This window comes from Chlamydotis macqueenii, chromosome 4 (genome assembly GCF_036417535.1).
Source record: "Chlamydotis macqueenii isolate bChlMac1 chromosome 4, bChlMac1.mat, whole genome shotgun sequence".
Lineage (NCBI taxonomy): Eukaryota > Metazoa > Chordata > Aves > Otidiformes > Otididae > Chlamydotis > Chlamydotis macqueenii.
The window spans coordinates 71,506,774-71,531,788 of record NC_141559.1 but is presented as its reverse complement, the minus strand read 5'-3'; the positions used below and the strand labels follow the sequence as shown (position 1 = coordinate 71,531,788).

The following is a 25,015-nucleotide window of genomic DNA, read 5'->3' as shown; positions in this document are numbered from 1 at the left end:
AAGTCTTTTCAAGACTTTTGAAAAATTAACCAGCCTTTAAAACACGTCCAGTATATTTGAAAGCTCAGCTCCTCAGCCTCTGGAGTACACAGAACAAACAGCAATTACACTGTAATAAACCTATTTGGTGTCCAGCTCCACACTTGCGCGTCATCTTTTCTCCTCCCGTATCTACTGTACACATACAGACGTGAATATTTTTTTTTCAAAAGCATCATATTGTTCCACCAATCATAAAGAAAAAGTCTTGAGAGCTTTATCTGACATCCAGTGTTTGTAAAGAGTGCCATGCTGCATGCTACTTTCAGCCTCTACCTAATTTGAGGAGCAATAACGTGAGAAGCTGGTGAGCAGCCCTGCTAGCTGAGGTGCCGTTCAGGATCAACTCTTCTTCAAAAGGCAGGAGGAAGAAATAAACCCAATCCCAAATAATCTCCTGAAGAACAGAGCTAGTTACATTCTTTCACAGCCCTGGTACTGGGACTGTTTCCAAACAAGAAGAGGCTACAAGCCAACACTTTCATTAAAAGAGATGTATCTTAACAAGAGCAAACTATGAAGTAAGTTTTCTCTTCCACCATGCCACAGTTTTGTCTGCCAAGCTCCACTTGGAAAAATACGAATGCCAGATTATAACATGTTGTCTGGCTAAACAAGGCATCTAATGAAAAATAGTTTTCATTTAGTACTTGGCACAGAAATCTGTAAAAATATTATTGTAAAATAGGCAAACACCATCCCAGCAAAATTAACCACTTGATCTCCTTGCCCTGATATATAACCAACAGGACTGAACTCTAAACAAGCCAGAAGCCTGTTTTCCACATGGCACCGCTCACACCAACAGACATCGCTCAGTGGCTTTCTGCTTACAATAAACAAGAAGTTACAGGAAGGAGCATATTGTTTGAAAGAAACATAATACTCATCCATCTACTCCACTCAAATGAAAAAAGTTGGGCAAGGCAGTACTTTTCTGTTTCTTCCTGTGCTTTCAGATTTATTAACTTATTTTGCATCAAAATTTCAGCAGGAACAGTCTTGGCTGTGAATTTTTTTTTTGTTTCCCCTGCTCAAGGTTTTTCTCCATGTTGAGAGGAGATAATCAGAAATATTTTGGTGATGCTCTGGATAAAAAAAAAAAAATACAGGAGGCACCATTCAGAAGTTAGTGTTTGATAATTAAGTGAAATTTAGACACACACAAAACCAAAAACAAACTGTAGAAAGCAGTTTGCTGAACTGATGTAAGCCGTCATAAAAGGAGCGGTTCTCTGGCAGCTTACACAGGCAACGTGGCTTCCTTTCTCTCCTGCTCCACTGCCACATGTAGGAGTGTGGCATCGTGGCTCTTACCCCTTCCATCTCTTGCTCAGATGAATGTTTGTTCGATAAGAAGAAAGCTGCAAAGCATTCCCATTTTGCTCCTTCAACACCAGGATATAGTTACTTTATTGTAATCAAACTGTAGATTAACATATAAATAATGTTCTTTACAAAGATGGTAAAAAAAAAAAAAAAAAGCAAAATTCAAAATGTGTAGCCTTATGGTCCAACTACCACCTTCTCTGAGAAAAGAAAATAAAACATGCTGGTACTGCAGGCAAACTTGTTGAAATGTTTGTTCTAACAGAGCTGAGTGCCAGGGGAAAGAAATACTTTCTGCTGTTATTTTCAAGCTACTGCCCAACTCCTCCTGCCCAGTTATCACTTCTATGTACTCTCACATCTGACCTATAAATATAAATAAAAGATAGTTAATGAAAATTATGTCTGTGGGTTGGTTCTGTAGTTGTAGTGCAAGGGTGGAAGAGCAGGTTGTGGAGTGCTTTGGAGATCAAATTTAGAATAGCTTTAGTATCACAGCGTACCATAACTAGCATATTTTCCCTTTGCTTAATGGATAAGCAAGAGGACAAATAGAAGGATAAAGCATGAATGACTCAAGTTTTGTGGCTGCTGTATCAGTTTACTTTCTCTTAAAGTATTTAGGTCAGTCTCTGAAGGTAAAAGGTCCAAAACAAAGTGTGGTTTGGAACAAGGATGGACAACACACACTTTCTTTCAATTCTGCACAACACTAAACCAAATACTATACAAGAGTAAACGCACTCACCATAAAAATACCATAAAAAGTGGTGATCTGTAACACCCTTGTTCTTGAGCGTGTTTTTAGTCAGAGAACACCTTGATATGTATTCCTCCCACATAAAAGTACTGCAATAGAAATGCTGTCAGCAGCAGCTTTTATTTTCCAGCTTTGCTAAAAACTCATGTCTGTTTAATGTCAAATTTTACTCTGTCTTGAATATAAAAACTTCCACAAGAGAGGAACACTCATCTTGCAATACTTCATGTATCTTTTATGACAATTAAAATAGACCTCACTAGCTGTTGTGTGTCAGGTGTGTTTATGTAAGCCAGTGAAGTCTATCAGTTATTCAAGGTTCACAAGCACTGCAGTCATTCACATGACAGCAGGCAAGTGAAAGCACACCAGCTTTAGATGGCATGTAGCATTCATATAAGAAACAAATTAAGACAGGACAAGGATGTGGAAGGGTGGTTAGCACTTCAGATTTGTCCATAGCTCCTACCCTGCCACCAAGATCCTGTGTAAAACTTAGTTCATCATCAAGCTCTGTGGTTCAGTTCCTAATTTACAAAACAAGTTAATTCTGCCTTCGCTGAGACAGGCACTTAACACAAATTATTCAGTGGATATTGAAACAATGACATGAAATGATAATGTTTTATTTTTATTATTCTGCTATGTCTTAAGCTTAAGATTGAAATGATATGGTCTCCTTCAGCTTTCTCAGTGCCACTCCAAAAAATTTAAAAAAAAGGGAGAAAGAGGAAGAGGAAAAACATCTATGATCTGCAAAGCATGAAGCAGATGCATTTCTCAGACTGCTGTGTTTATGTCCTCATACTACAGAAAGCATTTAAACCTCCAAAGGGCTTTTGAAATTCAGGCTTTTCATTTAACAGGTTAAAGGTGTCACTTAAAACCAATTTTATTAAAGCACTTACTAAAAAAGACTTAATACAATGAAATTTATAAGGCTTGTATGCATTTCCCGGTCATATACAGCATTTAGAAGAGTAAGCTAAAGCTGCATATTATTAGCTAATAGACCTCACAGGTGCTATCAAAACATTACTACAGTCATTTCTGTTTACAAGTAAAAACTGTATTTTACAAATCCAGAAAAAATACTCAGAACGCAGAAGCCTAAACACAGCTGCCTAGATAGATCACTTGTAAGCAGGCTGATGAAAACTAAAGACGACTATTTACTTTCTGAAACTTTACACGTTACTTTGCACACTGACTACACAAAGCGAGATTCCAATTTGCAGTCCAGCTTCGCTGCTATAGGCTTAAATGAAAATTTACTATTCATTTCAGCATAGGCAGGCATTCTAAAATGTTTAAAGGCACATAAACAACACTCCTTACATGAAAGGAAAGATTTTTAGTTGTATGTGTACACACAGAGTGGATCACACACACCCAACCACCACATAAAACAACCTCCATTTGTTAAGTGCTCTTCTAACTGCTAGGAATCACTGCCTTCCTTAATTATTTTTTTTTAAAATCCATTACAGTTATTTCATGCAGAAAGAGTCAATAGGGTGCATATTGAATAATAAAACTATGTGTTGATCTACTTTCCTAGCAGCACAAACATATGAAAGGTTTCGGCAGGGTGAATGTACCCAGAACAAGGGGGCTCTGGCACCTTGTCTGCTACCGTCACCCCCTGGCCGGGTGCACACAGGTCTGTCTTCTCTCCATTTAGGTCACAGCTACAGCACCTGAATTTTCCAGATAAAACAAAAGGAGAAAGACCACGACTAAGGAATATCAAAGCCATAAATCGGTATTTTAAAGGACCACAATCTCTTTTGCCTTTTGAGCTTCAGATCATATTTCTTCACGCAGTTATTGGGGGCCAGCCACAAGGCAGTTATGTTACCATGCACAAGAGATCAGTTTTTACACAAACACAAGCCACGCACTTCCAAGAGCTTTGAACAGTGGAAACCTAATGAGAACAGGATAAAAAACCCCTTAAAAGTAGTTTCTCAGACAGGAAGTGATAATGAAGACAAAATATTCATTTGAAACATATAAGTTTAAAAGAAATTACAGGTTTTACAAGTGAATATTAAAGCTGCATGAAAACTCTACTGAACAAAAGATCAAGGCATTAAGCAACACCCACACTAAGTGTATGAAGGAAACCTGTATGGCATACACACTTCCTATGATCACGACGACAAGCATCCATTTGGGCTCAGGAAAAAAAAGTGACAGGGACGTGCAGCAGGAGGAGGAAAAAACCCATGTGTTGGAGAGAAGAAAGGATTTGAGCTGACAAGCTATGAAACAAGATTCCTGGATTGGCCTTCCCATTTAGTAAGTACAGCAAGTGTCCCTGAAGTGACTGAAAATAGTCAGGAGAGTTAAGCATACGCACAATACATCTGATACATTCAGTCTTAGGCAGGGCTAACACACTTCCAAGCTCACCGAATACACTCTAAAAAAGTACATAAACATTTTTACCATTTCATAAGAAGATCTGACAGTTACCACAGACACAAATTGCTATCAGAGTGGCCCAGCAAAGTGAGCCAAGCAACGATAAGTAGTCAATCTTACAAATGATCTTGCACATTTTAGGTTGTTTTTTTTTTTTTTTTAAATATCAGATTTTAAATGAAGTTTCCTTGGTCTTTTCTTTGAAAAAACGTGACTAAGACACACAGAGAAAACAGAGCAGCAAAAAGGCCCAAAAGCAGCAATAACGACCTCAACTACCTCCCAGAAAATATCATGTTCAAGAATTATATCAAGATAAGATTCTGGATACATTTAATAAATAAATTAATGAAGGAACTAGTCAGAGAAACCAAATGACAGAAAACAATTTTTGCTCCTAGCTGAGCAGTGCACAGACCCTAGTTTAACAGGTCAGTGAGCCACTCCATAGCAGCAAGTTAGATAGGAGTGTCAGAAGCAAAAAATCTGCTGCAGTTGTATTTAAAAGCAAAGCCAGATTGAAAAAAAAAAAAAAGGAGAAAAAAAAGCTCATAGAAAGAAGAATGCATCCTTGTAAAGCTAAAGTCGTGCCAAAACAAAGAAAAAATAGAAAAAATAGTTCATTAAGAACATATACTATGATAGCGCAATATAAAAAGGTCTGGAGAACAACTCCATGCAGAATGTGTTACTACATTTTATGGCTGTTTCAAGCACACAAGAAGCAGCAAGCTTAGCAGACTGCGGGGCCTACAGATAGCTCAAGGGCAAAAAAAGGAGACAGCTGCAGTAAGGGATCTACTAAAACATGGTGTTTTTTTCCCTGCCTGGAAATAGAGTTGAGAAGCTTCTGTGCAGCAGCAGTCTCAAACATAATGTTTTAAAAAGAAGCTATGATTTCTTTTAACTGTGTTTAAAACTGTAGTATAGTTGTTTACCCAGGTGTCCTATTGAATGATAGACTGCAGTGTGTAACCTCTCACTTAAAACTGAGAAACGGAAATCTGCAAGTACGATACCAGAGATCCATGATAACAGAGACTATTAAATCTGATATCCATACAAGGCAAATACATAGTAGGAAAAAAAATAATCGTAAGCCTATGGAGGGGGCAAAAAATGATATACTGAGTAAAATCAGTAGACCTTGTGTAGCCTTGATGTAAGACATCCCTGAAGGAATCAAAGGGTTGGAGGACAGGCAGGTCCCGCTCATTTTTCTCTCGTAAGGCTTCTCACGGAGTCCTCTAAATAAATTATAATGTAGGCTACATAGGTAAGAAAGAGATTAAGAAATAAGAAACAATGAGTAGAAATGCACAGCTCACATTCCTCAAAGGTGAATGATTATTAGTTTAGATAGACCGGGATATATAATACCGCCTATGTTATTCAATGCATTTATGTGTGAATGAAAAAACAGAGGGGAAAATACAGAGATGACAGTCTGTTGATGCTTCAGTGTTATTCAGGCCCAAAAAGACCTCAGAAGTGATGACTGGAAAAAAACCCCAAAACAAAACATAAGACCTGAGGGATTTCATGAATGAGTGATTAAGTGATAATGGGCCAGAAGAAATGCAGTAAATGAGAAGCAGCAGCCACCTTATCATTGCATACACAGTGATAAGGTCTGAACTGACTATTACTACTCAAGGAGTAAAACCTTGGAGTTGTAACACAGTTTTATGAAAACAAACAAACAAACAAACTAGCTTAGTACTAGTAAGACAATATTATCAGGGCTTTTTAACCTGGAGAAGAAACTGAAGAAAATAATGATAGAAGTAATAAGAGCAATTTGCAAAATAGAGAAGGTAAAGAAGGATACTATTCAGTACCTTAACAAATCCAAAACCCAAAGAGTATCAGCCACCACAAGCAGTTGAGAGGTTAACAGTATTTGGCTAATGCCAAAGACTTATATGAATTTAAAAAGCAACTGGACAAATCAAGGATAGATGAAAAAAACCCAGAAAGCACTATCAAATACAAAGATCTCACCTTTGAGCAAGGAAATCTCTAGGCTGCAAGGTGCTAAACAACGTTCTGAGAAGGAAACGGCTGCCATCAAACACCTCTAACATCTCAGTAAAATGTGAGTAAGATCAAGTAAAGACAGCATTAGCACTGCATTTAGAAAAAAAGCTCACTGGCTCTACCTGGCATGCTGTAAATAATAGCGTAACGGATTCTCATTAAAAAGATTACAAGAATCTTGAACCTGAAGAAGTCTGTCACCATTCAGGTTCCCCAGTGTTAATACTGAGCATTGACAGCAACTTCAACGAGCCTTCACACAGTTCACAAACTGTAATGCTCCAGTGTTAGTTCAGGTGGGCAAGATGAAAAAGCTGGATGGCATCCAGAGGAAGAAAAGCCTGCACTTCATATTTTCATTATCTTTATCCAGTAAGCTCACTACTTAATGGGCGTTTTGTACTTATAAGAAGTCACAGGACGTCAAGCATTTCCCTCAGCTCCATGTTATTAACTGACGAATAATTTACATGTTCGATGAAGAGTAATATGAAACAAGCTTTCATCCACAGGTCTTTTCACCAGCTAAATCACTGGGGTAGGAGTGGGGAGAGAAGAATGTCTTCTTTGATATTAGATCTTCTGCTACATGTGAACAGATTCTCCATGTATCACGCAGCGTACTGATGTCTGAACTGATCTTTGTCACATTGCACAGCACTGTACTTACTTGAAGCTTCAGGCATACATCACTTTACTGCTTTAGTAAGGTGGCCTCACTGTAATTGAATCTGAAAGGAAGTACAGTCTGAATCACAAAGAAAATTACTTGCTTTTAGTTTGTAGGATACTAGTATGAATAATCCATGTTCGCTGCTCACCTCCACCCCTCCCACTGCGCTTCACAAGGTAGGCTGAACAAATTTATAAATGTGTAGGTGGAGACAGACATGACACAGAAAAGCCAGATATAGGATTAGTTACTGTATTTGAAAAAGTCTCTTTCATTACTTGCGTTATGATGAAGTTGAAGTTGGATTTTCTCTTTTATGGCTAGAGATTTCCACAAAAACATAAAGCTTATCCTATACGTAATATTAAGATAATAAAAGTGCCTAAGTAGTACTTGCAGAGAGTCTAACTGTTCTATTGTCAAGAAGTTCAAAGTCATAAATACACTCTGTGCCACAAGTTTAAATGGGGAAACTAGAGTTTAGTCTAAACTGCAGCTATCTAACCCAGCACTGGATTAGCTTGAAAAAGAAACAGCTAGTAATAGCTCAAAAACATGCTACAAATCCTGTCCCAAAGGAAGTTAAGCGTGGTGCACAGAAAGCATGTGTGTCACCTTAATTACTACCATAAACATTCACAAAGAAAATCAGCTTGCTGGAAACCAGTAATTTCTTAACATTCATTTTTCATCCTCAGTTTGCATTTAGGGGCCCCAAAATGTGTTCTGTCTCTGGATTTCAATGCCTTTTGTAGAATAAAGCTAAAATTAACTAAAAAAGCATTGTTTGGCTTCCTAAAAAACAAGTGCCCAGCTGCTAAAAACAACCCCCACCAGTAAAAACTCTGTATTTGCAGACTGTTTTGAAGCATTGATGTCTTCTGGCTCTGGCCAAGCGAATGGGATTCTCAAACCAGGGTTGTAAGGAAATTCTGTCTCCTACTCCTCAGCTTTCATCAGTCTTGTCCTCTATTTCTCCAATATTTACCCTTGGTAGGGTACAGTCAGAAAGAGAAGCTGTTAGAGTAGAAGTCAGTAGAAGTCTTACTACATAGCTTAAATCTATGATACGATTGTATTACAGTCATCTGGTCTTTCTGGGCTACTAAAAAAAAAAAAAACACCAAACCCAAACATCAGAAATAACAGGCTATCACAAATGTGAAGCAATTTATTTTAGAGGACTGAATGAATCTGCTCAAAAACTAAATATACTAGCTATAGAAAATAGAATCATAGAATGGTTAGAGTTGGAAGGGACCTTCAAAGGTCATCTAGTCCAACCCCCCTGCAAGGAGCAGGGACATCCCTGACTAGGTCAGGTTGCTCAGAGCCTCATCCAGCCTGGCCTTGAATGTTTCCAGGGCTGGGGCATCCACCACCTTTCTGGGCAACCTGTTCCAGTGTTCTATAACTCACATCGTAAAAAATTTTTTCCTAATTTCTAATCTAAATCTACCCCCCTCTATTTTAAAACCATTACCTCTCGTCCTACTGCAACAGGTCCGACTAAACAGCCTTTCCCCATCTTTCTTGTAGGCCTCCTTGAGGTACCGGAAGACCGCTATCAGGTCTCCCCAGAGCCTCCTCTTCTCCAGGCTGAGAAATAATTTTCTTGCAGATTCTCAGCAATAGCTCATTTACTACTATAAAGAAAATTTTACAATGTTGAAATCTGAAGATTTTTTAACATTATGTAGGAAGTAAGCAACACGAATGCATGTCCATACAAAGTAAATAATGCAGGCATATTTGTTAAAGCAATAACGAGTCAAAGCAGGAAAATGAAAGCTTAAGGGCATCCCTGCCCATGGATATCAACCAAAACAGATACAGCAGAACACGCTCTGTGCAAAATCTCCCTATAAAGTATTTCTTTTGGAGCCATATCCTATGTAATACCTCCAGTCCCTTTTGGAAGTGTGTGGTGGTAATTCTGACAGTGTTACACAGGATTTTTTGCAGGAAAAGTTCCTTCTGTAAGCACAAATCCAGTAAGTTTATCAAAAGCCAACAAATACAAAATTTTCAGAGAACAGTGTACAGCTTTTTATTACAGATTTTGTTTTCACTATGAAACAAGCTTTCTAGAATCTCAGATATACTTAGGAGCAAAGGCATACTGATGTCAAAAAAACCCTTTCATTTGTTAAAAGATACTTTGTAAGCATATCTCCAAAATGAGAGGTGTCTGATTTCTTTCTTCTACAAAAAAGAGGTTTAAACTGTTCATCCACAGGTAGTTTGTCTATTATTAATGTGCTTTTAGAAAAAGTTGATCTGTACATTTTGTTACAAAAATGTAGGTTCTAATAGCTTTTGTGTGTCACTGGATTGTACTGTTGAACTTTCAGTATTCAGCAGAGCCAGTTTGAGTCTCTAGAGAAGTCCTCCTACTCACTTTCCACGAGCTCCAAAAGTTCAGTAGTATTGTGTGCAGTACCTATGTGGGAGTAAAGTTTCTGGAAAGACTGACATTTTCCATTTAAAAACAGGTATTAAGCATCCCATCATAAATATGATTTTTTACATATAGAATATAATGATAAAAACAGAAAAAACAACTGGAGAGGGATAAATATTTTGTACAAACATCATTGTTTTGATAAATTGTTTTATTAACTTTAGATGCGTATTTGCTCATCCACAAGTGTTGAATCCTTTCATCCATTCAGAAGCCTCCTGGAGAAGCCTCTTAATTGCAAAGTAAGGGCTTGGAACAATTAAGAGTGTTTTTCTTCCATGCAATTCAGCTTCCATGGTTAGATCTCAATATGGTCCTACGTGCCCTCAGGAACAATTAAAAATTTTATATTAGCATACATTGCCAGACATTGTATTTTTAAAGGTGGTAAAGGAGATGAGAGAGAAGGGAATAACATTTGTTTACAGAAGTGTTGAGGTCTGGGACTTAACTCTGCTTTCTCTGCAAGCAGCAATGTGTTTGTAGATATAACAGTCTTAGTCACACCACAATTGCAAGTCATCAAATAGCATTAAATTGAAAAGGGAACAACTTCTGCACCCCCACAAAATGAAGGCAAATTGTCAGGAGAGCAATAAAAAAAAAAAAAAATAAAAAAAAAAGGCATGTAGGTGGAAGACTACAAGTGATGATATTATAGAGACTATAAATTTTAGAAGTGGAGGGAAAACTATTCTTAAAAGGCATTTCTTTCTAGCACAGCTATTATTTTACAATGATATTTCAAGTCATTAAAATAATTTTGCACACAACTAGTAAGACAGCCCTGCTGTTTTTTGCTGCTTTTTCTATGCCGGCATCTCCGATTAAATCCTTTATAGGTAAGCTAGGATAAATCTAGAATGTTCTAAAACTGAAGAGTTAAAAGTAAAGAAGCTTTTTGTCACTTCTCAGTTAATAATCATCCTTATTAACCCCCTCCATCAAAAAAAAAAAAAGGGGGAGGAAAAAACACAACCTGCAGAAAAGCAATGTGAGCAATAGTTATTCATAAACCTCACCAGGCCCACATATTTTTGTCAAGTGAAGACCTAAAGCCTTCATAACAACCTGCACAATGCTCAATGGAATTTCAGCAATTCCGCAGTTTAGGCTCTGCACCACATAGACGCTCTAGCCATTTATTAGCTTACGGTCAAAACAGAGTGGCCCTTAAAAAAGGCCCACTCCAATTGTTTTGCAAGTCCACAGTGCCTTATTACCTTGTTTAGTAACCACTTCTAATAATTAATTGACTGTGCAGAGGACTGGTTTTATTTCCCAGTTTACTGTTTCCAGTCAAATCTTCTAACTTGCAATGAAGTTGGGCCTTCTGCTGCTGCGAGGGGCCCTCCAGCAGCACGGCAGTCTCAGGTCTCTCCTTGGTTATTGTAGTGTAACAGTTTCATGTGAAGATGAACGCACAGGTATTAGGTCCTTCCAAATGTTTTCCTCCAAAGCCACTGCAAAACATCTCCAGAAGTGAGCAGTCCTTGCTGCTGATGAATGCAGACACATTATATTAGAAGACTGGTTGGATGAGGAACGTGCCTTTAACTTTCCAACTGTTCCCATTTAATGCATTTTGCACAGTGGAACACACGTACTGGATTCCTTTTGGAGGAAACTAAATTGAAATATTATTGAAATATTCCAATTGGTAGAATAAATTTTTAAATGTGTAAAATAGGAACGTTGAGTCCTTAGCACCAAACGATTTACTGAGCCACTCCTACTTCATGACATGACTTACCAATGTGAATATAGCTTTTTGCCTTCTACCTGCCCGCTGTTCGTTTCTATCCTTCTAACACCCTGGGACTATGCTAGAACAAACATTTTGTTATCATAAACCAACACATTAGGAAACAGATACACCTGAAAAATAATGGGGAAAATTGAACTAGAGCATTTTTCTTAATCTGGATCACTCTATAAACACAAAACTTGTTATCAGTGACAGTATCTTTGTTATCAGCCAAAGAAAACATTTATGCATTTCAAATGGTGAAAGAGGTAAAGATGGAGAATCTTTCCTCAGACAAATGGGTGTCCAATCCTACTCCCACATACAGTAAAAACATCAGCATGTTATTGACAACAATAACACTAGACCTGAACAAGCCAATTCCCATTGTTCTACACCAACTATGACTACATCCCAAAATTTTATCTGAAAATACAGTCATTAACCTATGTTTAGATAGAATCCTTTCTCCCCCACAGCAATGCTTGGCAAATGAGCCTTCCAGGAGCCTGAGTAATTACAGGTAAAGTTTGAAGGGGTATTAATAAACTGACAGATAAATTGTTCAGTAATTAATACTTCAAGGTATGATCTTCTCCTTCAGAAAAATCTTTGATTGTTAGAAATTTCTTCAAGCTTTGCACAAACATTTCACTTTGCCTCAAGAGTTAGTCTGTACAAGCGAACTGCTAGAAAATTAAGACATAGAAGCACTACAATAGAGCTTTGAAGCAAAGGTTTTTTGTAACCTTAAGTGGAAGAGGCTAACACTCGGAAAATATTTGTAAATTAGAGACATTCACTATTCATTACCCATCATTTAGCAATGTGGTGGAGACATGCTGTTGTACACTGTTACAATTCATTGTAAACTGTTTAGAATAATTTTTTTGTACTATTTATAAATTCTAAGTCACACAATTTATAAAATAATCCTCTTCCAAGAGATACAAAAAACCCTCATAACCTTCCTAAGTACAAGCACAACTCCACACGTGTACAAACAAAACATAAGAAATTGATTTTTGTCTGCAAGGCTCTCAATATAAATACCTTCCCCATATGTTCTCTGTTACAGAGCAAGAGATTTGTGCGTATTTCCTTAACAGCAAAAACATGGACAAACCAAAAATTAGTTCCTTGACCAAAGAGAAGTTTCTTCAAGCACTGCAACTTAGCTTTGCAATGCCCTCAAAACTTCCCAAACTCTCACCTTTGAATTCTTGCCCAATTCCTCCTCTCCAGCCTTAGTGGCTCACAAAAATACATGAATGATGTAAAAAAAAAAAACAAACACAATAAAATCTGTTTCATTCACATATAAAAAATTATCACCTTCACACTGCCTCCCAGATTTCTGTGTTATCCTAGGATGTTCTCTTTTACCTGCTGACTGGCAGAGAGTCAGTTTTTAAGAGAGACACTTTACATGCTTGAAGGTACTTAAGCATTGCAAGAAATGGTAACACCTCCAGATAACCTGCAGCACAATAAATATTCACTTGGGCCAAGTCAGTCCGGTTCAAGTTACCATTAGGGCTGACTTGGTACAGTTACTTGAAGCCAGACATCCTAGGCAAGTATCCGACTGCTATCGTATTGTGAGAAGTTTCTCTCAACTCTGCTTTCTTTTCATCTGTATCAGAAGTGAGACATCCACTGGGCCACAGAAAGCTACTCTCTCACTCAGCAACACAGGTCGCTTACCCGGAGCGTGGATTCATGCGTCTCTTCCAAAAACATTACATTCATAGCAGCAGTATCCAGATTCTCGCATGCTAAATAAGTGAACACACGGGAAATGCTTTGTTCCTAGCTCTGCTCTGTGTACATGCAGAGGAAATGGGTCCACTAGCAAGAATGATGTTTTCAAACCTACTAGGAGAATCCGGTGTTGCGACCTCAGAGCTCTCATCTGAGTTATTTCTTTTCGCATTGCTTTAGGGCTATATCTGAAGGAAGGAGGACGCATAGAGTGGATGAAATACAGATGCCAAAAAGGGGTACGCAGCAGTTGGACAGAAACCAAGGGGCTTGTGCACCCAGGAGGCATAAAAGCATCTTAGGAGATTTGCGTCTTTGTCTGTTTCAACAAACTACCAGACTTCATCAGCAAGCAGTCACTGGTCTTCCTTGCTATACAACATGTTCCTCTTGGCACAGACTACTAAAATAATAGCAGGACTTTTTTTTGTTTGAGCAACTGGCAACTCTCCTGTAATTTGCTTACATGAATACCGATGACTCAATGGTTTCAAAATTTCAGAAGCCCTAATTAGTAGTGTATATGCTTTGCTCCCTAATAAACTTCCTGCTCAGGAACATCCACGAAAGAGTAACAATTTTTAAATTTTGAAAATTTATTTTTAAACATGAGAGTTGATGTATTGATATTCATTCCATTCCTATCACATACACAAAAACCAATAACTTATATAGGCAGAGGTTTTCTAGAGAAAGCAATAGCTTTGTACAGGAATAGAAATACTCTTCCTTTTTAAAGCAACAAAACCAGCATCTACAAGTCATCTCAAGCTACACAACTGAATATTACTTTTTAATTAAATCCAGATTTGATTTGCACAGGAAGTTCTCAAAGCACTGTTACCTCTCATTGTGAAATGAATTACACAAGCAATGACAAAACCACTACCTGATGATCTATTAGCAGAAGATAGCTTGAAAAAATTGCTAAAAAAAGAACCCTGTAGTATCGGAGTTTCATCCAAATAAATTACCTGTGCAGCTGAGGATGTGTGTGTGCTTAAGTGCTTTACTGAGTCAGAGCCAGGGCATTCATTAATTTGCTCAATTATGCTGCAAGATATGGATAATGCTGCAGGAGTCGGAGATGAGTGTTTCCAGGAAATAAATTACTTAATGTTCACGTTGATGCTATACCCTTAAACACAGCATATTTAAGTACAGACTGGAAGAAAAAGGACAGATCAGAAACACAGATAAATTGGCAAGAATATTTCAAGAATGATTGAGCTTGGAAGGGACCTCTGGAGGTCATCTGCTGCAACCCCCGGCTCACACAAGGCCACCTACAGCTGGCAATGTCTCTGGGTAACCTGTGCCAGTGCTTGGTCACCATCACAGGAGAGAGAAGAAGAAGGAGGAATGATGTTGAGAGGGTACCTCCTGTGTGTTCCAGTTTCTGCTCTGCCTCTGGTCCTGGGCAGCAGTGGAAAGAACTTGGCTACATCCTCTTTGCACCCTCCCTTCAGGTACTTACAGACATTCAGACATTGATAAGACTCTCCCAAAGCCTTCTCTTCTCCAGACTGTACAGCCTCAGCTCTCTCAGCCTTCCCTCACAGGAGAGATGCTCCAGCTTCACCATTTTAGTGGCCCTTAATTAGACTCCCCCTAGTCTGTCCATGTCTCTCCTGTACTGAGGAGCTCAGAACTAGAGACAGCACTCTGAGTGTGGCCTCACCAGTGCTGAGTACACCAAGTACAGTGCTGAGGGGAAGGATCACCTCCCTCTACCTGTTGGCAACACTCCTGATGCAGCCCAGGATATCAGTAACCTTCTTTGTGGAAAAGGCACATGTGCATGTGGTAGATACTATCTTGAAAGGCAGTTTTGCCTCAAGCCTATTTGAGATGGACATTGTACATCTCCCCTTCTACACAGAAATCATAGCTGATTTATTAAAAATTAAATTACTTCTATTATAAATTTAAGTCTGTAGAAATTTGTGCAAGATATTTAAGTCACCAATAAAGAGTGTTCTACATACTTAGTAATATTTATTGAGATAGCTTTCCGTACAGCAATGCACTGGTCTTTTCTGTCCTCTTTTACATCATTCTGAGTTACAGTCATCATCACAGTGACACATAGCGACTATTCAAAGTATCTGACTTCTTAATCTTCCAAGAAAGAAGTCGGTCAGAACAGCCCTTCCCAAAACATCTTCTATTGCATACGTCCTTTCATACAACCAGACCATGTTATTTATTGCTAAAGGCTCTAGTGATTCCAAGGAATACCTTCTCTGACAGTTCAAATATTCTGAAAATTGCTGAAGTTCAATTTTCTTTTTCAGACATCACTTTTTTTCATATTTGTTTCCGTATACACATACATAACTGTGAATTTGTACTTCTTTCTGAAGTTCTACTAAAATCCCCATTTTTAAGTTCTGATGACCAGTGGTGCTGTGGGTAGAAGAAATCTCTGCTTCCTTCCTTTCTTAATTTTCAGTTCTAGAAATTGTTAGTATTATGACAAATTACATAAATCTAAAATAATCGTAGAATACTAGATGAAGAAACAAGATCTTCTTGAACACACTTGCTATCTAAATCCACTAAAATCTTGGCTCTTACAGACTCCAGCATGACACAATGGCAATAGAAGCTCCTTCTGCAGCATTAAATACCTGTATATATTAAGATGGAGATGGAAAGAGCAATGACAGTGGCACCAGGCACTGAGAAGATGTTAACGGGAAGAGATTTAAAGTAATCAGCAGTGAGTCACAACTGAAATGGAGAAATACGTCAGTGCTCCAAGATCCTCTTTTATAATGGTACAAACAAGAGCTTCTATAATACAAAACTGCATAGCGATCATTAGTAAATACACAGGCCTGTAAAGAAGACTAAGACAGAACTCAGTATGATTTAAGTCCAATATTTATATAGAATATCTTCATATTAGCTAGAGAAGAATATCTGACAGAATCTCTGTGTAAAACACCACTAGATTGATAGTGTGTATTCATTCTTGCATGAATGTGGGCACCAACAACAGAAACCTATGCTTTCCTCTTTCAAATCATATTATTACAAAGCCCAAGATAACTCCATACCATATTCCTAATATTGCTGCTATTCTTTGCCTGTTGAAGCCGAATAAGAAACTGGAGAATGAAGAAAGGAAGACACATACCTGTTAGCACTGATCCTAAATTAATAATAATGTAATTATTGTTAGAAGTATCAGTTTTCCATCATCTCTGAATTCTTTTACAGGTGGGCGAGATTACAAAGTTGGTAATGATACACTGAGGCATGTTAGAAATTCAGGTATCTAAAAAAATTCTCCTCCATCTCGAATGTGCCTTTTAGTAACAAAGAACCCAGAAGGTTCCAACAGTCAATTCTGAACTAGATGCAAACAGTAGATGTGCTAACACAGCCACAATATTGGCTCAACTATGTGCAGAGCTCAGCTGCGTCTGATACACGTCGTGCAGATATTCACACATTCAACCATTTTAAACTCTTGGATAGCCGTATTATCTTCAGTAGAGTGATTCATATTTATGAACGTAAGGACATTGCACATAAGCATTTTCAGAATCAAAAGTGCAATTGTAAAGAAAGTTAAAGAGAAGTAATTTTGCTAGACCTCGTAAACAAGACCTTCTTGCACAAGTGTAAGATTACAAATTCAGCAGCTGAATACAGGAGCCAGATACTTTTCTGTCCGTTTTCTACACAAGACATTTCTCTCATCACATCAGTTTTCACAATCTTTGAAACTCAATGGGTTCACACTAAGGGGGGGGGAAAAAAGTATCATTCTGCCTTTCAAAGTGTATCATAATTCTTAATCCAACTTCTTATCTGCCCACTAATCCTAACATAATTTCTGTCGCTCTGGTTTCATATATCAGTTTACTATTCCCTCAGTCTACATTACAGTAGTATCTATTCATCCACATTAAAGTTATAGTTAGCATGCGATCTAGCAAACTAAAGAACTTAAATCAAAACCTTAATATTATGCTAAATTACATTTAATTATTCCTGTCAATTTTTCAAACAAACTTATTTCCTGTTGCTCTGTACACTAAGAAAAATTGGATGGAAAAACTCGACAATACACACAAAGTAAGCTGCAGAAGAAAAGTCTCTTCCACAACAAGTTTAAAAGAAATTGGAGAAATTTATTCTTCTTCTTTACAGTGTCTCTTTAATTTTGCATAAAAATTGCTTTAATACTTACCATTTTTTTCAGCTTTCTCTCTGCTATGGGAGTAGCCAGGAACTGAAGAAGAAAATGTTGCAGTAGCTCCTGAGGACGGTCCAGATTTCTGATTGTTCCCACTGTGGTCCTCAGCAGCAGCGTTTAGCTGGGACCTTCCAAGATGGGGGTGAGAGGGACTTGAGGGGCGATCAGGGTCTGAATTCATTTTAGCTGCAAATGAAGAGAATAATGATTAATATCAAGTAGTAGGGTTACAATGTAAAACCAGCTGCAAATGAAGAGAATAATGATTAATATCAGGTAGTAGGGTTACAATGTAAAACCAGAGTAAAAATTTAAAACCTGAGTATATTTGTATAATTAGTTGAACAAAAAGCCTAGAAAAGGGCAAGAAGGCTGATAGCAACTTAAAGTTGTATTTATATATTCTTCAATAATTCCAGCATGAGTAGCTATTGTTGAATAAGACTGACCATGCATAGCATTGTGCCAGAACAGCGACTGCCTTTTTTTCCTAACTAAGCAAGAATTGACTTTCAAGTGTAGATAAACATTAAAATGAATGAATCAATCCTGTAAATACTGCATATAAATAACTTATTTGAATCTAATGTTCTACTGACACATGCAAAAAATAAAGAGTAGCCCCTAACTTACACATGCAAGAATTAAAGAGCAGCCCCTAACTTTCCACAGAACAGTATTGACATGTCTATAACAATAGAAAAATTCACTTCATATCAAGGGCCTGGTTCACAGCCAGCACCTAATCAGGCTGGCTGAGAACAGAGAAAGACAAGAAAGATAAGGCGGCAAAGGAGGTGAAATGTACAACTCTGGCACTGGAAATAGAGGGACATCAAAGATGCTCTTTATAGACATTTCTAATTGAAATACACATGATCCCAACTAAGCTGACTTTATTTACTACTGAACTACTATCCAATTTTATTTAAAACAGTATTTATACAAAAACCCCACTGAGGCAGAGAGCGAAAGGCCTTACAATTCCTTACAAGAGAAGACCTTTCAACTTCCATTGTAAGCCCTCCCGTAAACAATGAGGGGATCTCTATTCTATAGTAAATAGTTCCTCAAATCAGTAAGCTTTCAGTAAGGACTTATGGAAAGCTTAGCTTTTACAAGCCAGGAAGTAGCAAGGTACGCATACTACCACAGTATAACAGATAGTAACTCTTGCTGCTTAGGAGCAGCTTCTCTGAAGTGAAGCAATTCACAGGGAAAATTGTAGGTGTCAGGCTATAAACTATATTTTTTAATTCTGTACGTTCAGAATACTGACCTAAAAATGTCCTTGTAAAGATGAAAGTAGTATAGCCAAAACCAAAGATACACTACTCAACTCAGCCAACAACTTCTTCCACTTAAAGGACACTAACATCACAAGAGGATGCTAAAAGTACCAGCAATATTACTGCTGTAAAACATACTCTTTGTAATTTAGACGACTTGGTTGTCAAAATCAAGCTTCCCTAATCCAGAGCATATTTTACTGATATAAGTAAACGCATTTCTGTATTATGTTTCTACATCGAGTTATAAATAAACCAACATAGTTCAGTTCAACCTTCAAACAGTCCTAGGAAAACATAGCGCTTAAAATACTTTCCCAGTAAAGCAGCATGAGTATTTTTAACCATTATACAATCACAAAAGTTACTTCGCATTTGGTTTTCCACTTGACCTTAGCGCTCGGAGAGAGACGAGTTAAGACGCGGGGAGGCTGAGGCTCCAGCCCGGCCGGCGGCGGCCGAGGATGCGCTGCGCGGCGAGAGTCCAGCTCTTTTGGGGCGGACCCCTGCCAGAACGGGGACCCGGGCAACAAAGGCATCTCTCGTGCGATGAGCAGAACACTTACCTCGCTGTTAGTCAGCTAGCAAAAAAAAACCCCACTCTCGTCCCAAAAGTCACTCTGTAGTTGTCCCAGAAAGGGCACCACCAAGTTTATCTACTGCAGGCTTAGACGGGAGCAGAAGCTCGCCCTCAGATTTAACTTTAGGATTTATTACAAAACCTGGGAGCAGGAGGCAGGGTAAGACTTTCGGGGAGCCCGGGCTTGTTTAGCAGCCATCCGGCGCGACAGGAGGAACCGGCGGCCGCCCGCCCGCCCGAGCCGCGCTGCCGGCGGTGACTCTGCAACTACGGCCGCCCAGCCGCTCCGGGCGGGACGGGACGGGACGGGACGGGACGGGACAGGGCGGGAGAGCCGGAGTTTGCTCAGCTCGCCAAGGCCGGAGGGTGCCTGGAGGGCAGCTGCTTCCCCGGAAGGCCGGGAAGTCCCGGCACACGACGGGGGGCGGGCAGCAGCTGGGGCCGTCCTGCCCGCGGTCCCCGCCCCAGACGCTCACCGAGCCCAGCAGGGCGAAGTCACCGGTGCAGACTCCGGGCGAAAAGCAGCTCCGCCGGTGGCTGGGCACCGAGTGGGTCCCCGCCGCGCGACCGCAGCCCTACGGGGCGGCCCCGACCCGCCCACCGGCCGCGGCCCCCGCCCCACCGCTCTGTGCTGAGGGGGCAGCACCACTGCCACTCACCGCCCGCGTCTCCTCGGGGAGGCCTCCGCCGCTGCCGGGCGGGGCCGGCGGGAGGGGGAGGAGACTGAGGAGGCCGGGGCGGGCTTGGGCAGCTCCAAAATGGCAGCGCGGGGCAGGGGGGCGGTGCCGGTGCCCGTCCGCAGGAGAGGGTCGGCGGGCCGGCCGCCGTGAGGAGGCGCGTTCTGGCGGGCCGGGCTGGGGCGCGGCCTCTGGGCGGTGGCGGAGCCGGGCTGCGGCCTCGGGCCTCTCCAGGCAGCCAGCGTGGGAGGGGGAAGGGATCTGACGACTTCCCCTGGTATCGGCCCCGAGCTGTCCGACGGGCCCCTAAATTGCCCTTCTGGGGAACAGACGGAACGACCTGGGCCGGCTCTGCCGAAGCACCTCGTGTTAGCGACATGGAGGCGGGCAGGGGCCGGGCCCTCAGCCGGGGTGGGCTAAACCGGCTTCCCCCGAGCCTGAGGGGCGGATCCGTCCCCCGAACGCCGCGTTTGTCCGAGTGAAGAGAGGGGGAAACAGTGTGGTAGTCGAGTAACCGGTTACTCCAAAATGTCCTCCAAGTCACTGCTGCATACACCTGTACTTCTGCCGCATCCTGGGCTGGTAGTGACCTATAAACTTAATCTGTGAGTGTTGCTGATGTATTGGTAGTAAACTTACTTGTTTTAGAAAATATACATTACTTTTTAGTTTTGAGCTACTTAGAAGTAAAAAAAGCTAAGTTCTGTACATGGTACTCTGAATAGCTTCTAATTAAAAAAAAAAACAAACCCAAACTCCAACCTCACAAACTCAAAATAGGAGATTAAATTTAAACTTCAGCCATTCATGTCAGTAATTTAGTGACTTAAGTTGATTTTCACAAGTTCCAAGTTTGCAGCAGATCATGGGGAGCTATGATATGTTTCATTTTTAAAATGTCAGTCAGATCCTACCTGTTGATGTCACTGCATGCTGACTTTTTTAATCCCCAAACAAAAATGTGGTCCCCAGCATCCTTACTATTTCTTAGCCTTGGAAGTCATAACAAAATTATTCTTTTTACCTAAAATAAGTTTCAACAAAAATGAAGTTAAGCATCTGTTTACTTCAAATTAAAATTTGGGGAAAAAAAAAGTTATTTTTAAGAAGATCATTTGCAGTCTGAGTCTAATATGGTTTTGTCAGGAACATACAATGCCTGCCTTGTGTTATCTGTTTAGTTGTTTCTTCAAACTGACAGTATGACTTAACTCAGATATGACAAACTTCTGCTGCAATCTGCTCCCCCCGCTATTCACATTTGCTTCGAGATATTATTCTATACAATTGATTTGATATTTAGTGGGTGTGCTTAACGGATGTAACTTGCTTAGGGAACAGGTGGAAATGAGGGTGGTAACTAAAAGGAAGTGTAAAATAAAGCCTCCCCTGCTGCTTGTGCCCGCTCCCTTCCAACACAAGGCACGGTCACACATGGCATCAGCCATTCCAGCGGAGCTCAGCTCAAGGTTAGAACTGCCACACTGACTACTAAACAACCTGCTGAACAGTGAGACTAGGTGTCAAATGTATTATGTGATTGCTTACAGGCAATCTTACATTGAAGATGCACATTAGTGACATTGCTGAATTTGATCAGGCCCTTACTTAAAAAAAGGCCAGATAAACCTTTGCAGTAAATGAATTGTCAAACACACACCTTGTATACTCATGTACAGGTTATATAAGTACATACAACATTACTGAGAGTAAACCAATCTCAAACATGATGGCAGCTTCCATTATCAACTGCACTAATTTCACTTTAGCTTACACTTTATCACAAATGAATTGGTGCAGTTGACACACTGGAGGGAAGGGATGCCATCCAGGCCAGAGAGGTGGGCCTGTGCAAACCTCATGAAGTTCAGCCAGGCCAAGTGCAACGTCCTGCATGTGGGTCAGGGCAATCCTAAGCACAAACACAGGCTGGGCGGAGAATGGATTGAGAGCAGCTCTGAGGAGGAGGACTTGGGGGTTTTTGTTAATGAGAAGCTCACCATGAGCTGGCAATGTGCACTTCCAGCCCAAAAAGCCAACCATATTCTAAGCTGCATCAAAAGAAGCATGTCCAATAGGTTGAGGGAGGTGATTCTCCCCCTCTGCTTTGGTGAGACCCTACCTGGAGTACTGCATACAGCTCTGGAGATCCCAACATAAAAAAGATGTGGACCAGTTGGAGAGGGTCCAGAGGAGGCCATGAAGATGACGAGAGGGCTGGAGCACCTCTCCTATGAGGACAGGCTGAGAGAGTTGGGGCTGTTCAGCCTGGAGGAGAGAAGGTGCTGGGGAGACCTTTATAGTGGCATTCCAGTACCTAAGGGGGGCCTACAGGAAAGACGAGGAGGGACTTTTGACAAGGGCTTGTAGTGATAGGACAAGGGGTAATTGTTTTAAAATAGAAGGAGGTAGATTCAGATTGGATAGAAGGAAGAAATTTTTTACAAGGAGGGTAGTGAAGCACTGGAGCAGGTTGCCCAGAGAGGTGGTAGATGCCCCATCCCTGGAAACATTCAGTGCCAGAGTGGATGGGGCTCTGAGCAACCTGATCTGGTGGAAGATGTCCCTGCCCATGACAGGGGGTTGGAACTAGATGATCTTTAAGGTCCCTTCCAACCCAAACCATCGTATGATTCTATGATTAGTTCCCGTTTGGCATTATCATAGTTGCCAATTGTGGTCTTCTCAGCTAGAGAAGAAACATGGAGATACTGTAAAAGTACTGTAATAACTCATTGCAACACCTTTTAAAATTTTGGTTATGTACTATGACTCATAGAATCAATAGAATGGTTGAGCTTGGAAGGGACCTCTGGAGGGAGGTTGCCTGGTCCAACCTCCCTGCTCATGAAGGGCTACCTAGAGCCAGTTGCCCAGGACTGCGTCCAGATGGCTTTTGAATATCTCCAAGTATGGAGACTCCACAACCTCCCTGGGCAACCTGTGCCAGTGCTCATTCACCCTCACAGCAAAAAAGCTTTTCCTGATGTTCAGATTGAGCCTCCTGTATTTCAATTTGTCCTCACTGCCTCTGGTCCTGTCACTGGGCACCACTGGAAAGAGCCTGGCTCTGCTCTCTATGCACCCTCCCTTCAGGTATTTGTATGCATTGATAAGATCCCCCTGAGCCTTCTCTCTTCCAGGCTGAACAGTCCCGCTCTCTCAGCCTTTCCTCATAGGAAGAGATGTTCCAGTCCCTTCATCATCTTCATGGCCCTTTGTTGGACTCTCTCCAGTATTTCCTTGTCTCTTGTACTGGGGAGCCCAGAACTGGACACAGCACTCCAGATGTGGCCTCACCACTGCTGACTAGAGGGGTACAATCTCCTCCCTCAACCTGCTGGCAACATTCCTAATGCATCTCAGGATACCATTACCCTTCTTTGCAGTAAAGGCACATTGCTGGCTCATCTTCGACCTGGTGTCCACCAGGACCCCAAGGTCCTTTTCTGCCAAGCAGCTGGGTGGCCCCCAGCATGTGGATAAGAGGAAAGGCCTGTAGGAGTGACATCGTGGTGGGGGTCTGTTATAGACCGCCTAATCAGAATGAAGAGAAGGACGAGGCGTTCTATGGGCAGCTTGAGCGAGTCGCGCAATCGCCAGCACTCGTTCTTGTGGGAGACTTCAACTTCCCTGATATATGCTGGGAATATCCTACAGCGCACAGGAAACAGTCCAAAAGGTTTCTAGAGGGTGTGGAAGATAGTTTCCTTATGCAGCTGGTACGAGAGCCTACCAGGGGTGGTGCCCTGATTGACCTACTCTTTACTAACAGAGAAGGTCTGGTGGGAGACGTGAAGGTTGGGCACTGTCTTGGGCAGAGCGACCATGAAATTGTAGAATTCTCTATTCTTGGAGATGTCAGAAGGATCACTAGCAGAACGGCTATCCTGAACTTCAAGAGGGCGGACTTTGACTTGTTCAGGATGCTTGTTGCGAGGGTCCCTTGGGAGTCGCTCCTTAAGGGTAAAGGGGTCCAGGAAGCCTGGACGCTCCTCAAGATGGAGATCTTAAAGGCACAAGAACAGGCTGTTCCTGAATGCTGTAAGGCGAGCCGTAGGGGAAGAAGACCGGTGTGGATGAACCGGGAACTATTGTTGAGGCTCCGGAAGAAAAAGAGAGTCTATGTCCTCTGGAAGAAGGGACAGGCTACTTGGGGAGATTACAAAGAAGTTTCTAAGGTATGCAGGGAGGAAGTTAGGAAGGCAAAAGCTCAGCATGAACTCAGATTGGTCACTGCAGTAAAAGAGAACAAGAAATCCTTTTACAAATATATCAGTGGTAAGAGAAGAAATAAGGAGCATTTACACCCTTTACTTGATGCAGCGGGGAATGTGATCACTGAGGATAAGGAGAAGGCTGAGGTCCTCAACGCCTTCTTTACTTCTGCCTTTAATAGGCAGATCAGTTATCCTCAGGGCACTTTATGCCCTAATCTGGAAGTCTGGGATGCCAGGCCGAGTACACCCCCTGTGGTACAGGTGGAGACAGTTAGAGAGCTCCTTCTCCATCTGGACTGCCACAAGTCCATGGGACCGGACGGGCTCCATCCTAGGGTGCTAAGGGAGTTGGTGGGGGTGATTGCCGAGCCGCTCTCGGCCATCTACCAGCGGTCCTGGTTATCTGGGGAGGTCCTGGAGGACTGGAGGCTTGCCGATGTGACTCCCATCTACAAGAAGGGCCGTAAGGAGGATCTGGGGAACTACAGGCCTGTCAGCCTGACCTCAGTACCTGGGAAAGTTATGGAGCAAATCATCTTGGGTGAGATCACTCGGCATATGAGTGGCATCCAGGGGATCAGGCCCAGCCAGCACGGGTTCACGAAAGGCAGGTCGTGCTTGACCAACCTCATTTCCTTTTACGACTGGGTGACCAGACCGGTGGATGAAGGGAAGGCTGTTGATGTGGTCTACCTGGACTTCAGCAAGGCCTTTGACACGGTCTCTCACAGTATTCTCCTAGGGAAACTGGCTGCCTGTGGACTGGGTAGGTATACCCTTCTTTGGATAA

General features: G+C 41.2%; 1 protein-coding gene across 2 annotated transcripts in view; it reads right to left on the bottom strand.

The window, feature by feature from the left end:
• Positions 1–19,921, bottom strand: part of WFS1 (wolframin ER transmembrane glycoprotein) — a 35,330-nt gene extending 15,409 nt beyond the window's left edge. Inside the window, exons 1-2 of one of the 2 annotated variants that reach the window (XM_086747432.1) lie at positions 19,805–19,921; positions 17,454–17,645 (exon numbers count right to left, since the gene is read on the bottom strand). In XM_086747432.1, coding sequence (XP_086603558.1) covers positions 17,454–17,640 — 187 coding nt within the window. In that variant the 5' untranslated portion in view covers positions 17,641–17,645; positions 19,805–19,921. Of the gene's footprint in view, positions 1–17,453; positions 17,646–19,314 lie in introns of both variants that reach the window. The other variant, XM_086747433.1, reaches the window with a different exon arrangement.
• Positions 19,922–25,015: the final 5,094 nt, after the last annotated feature.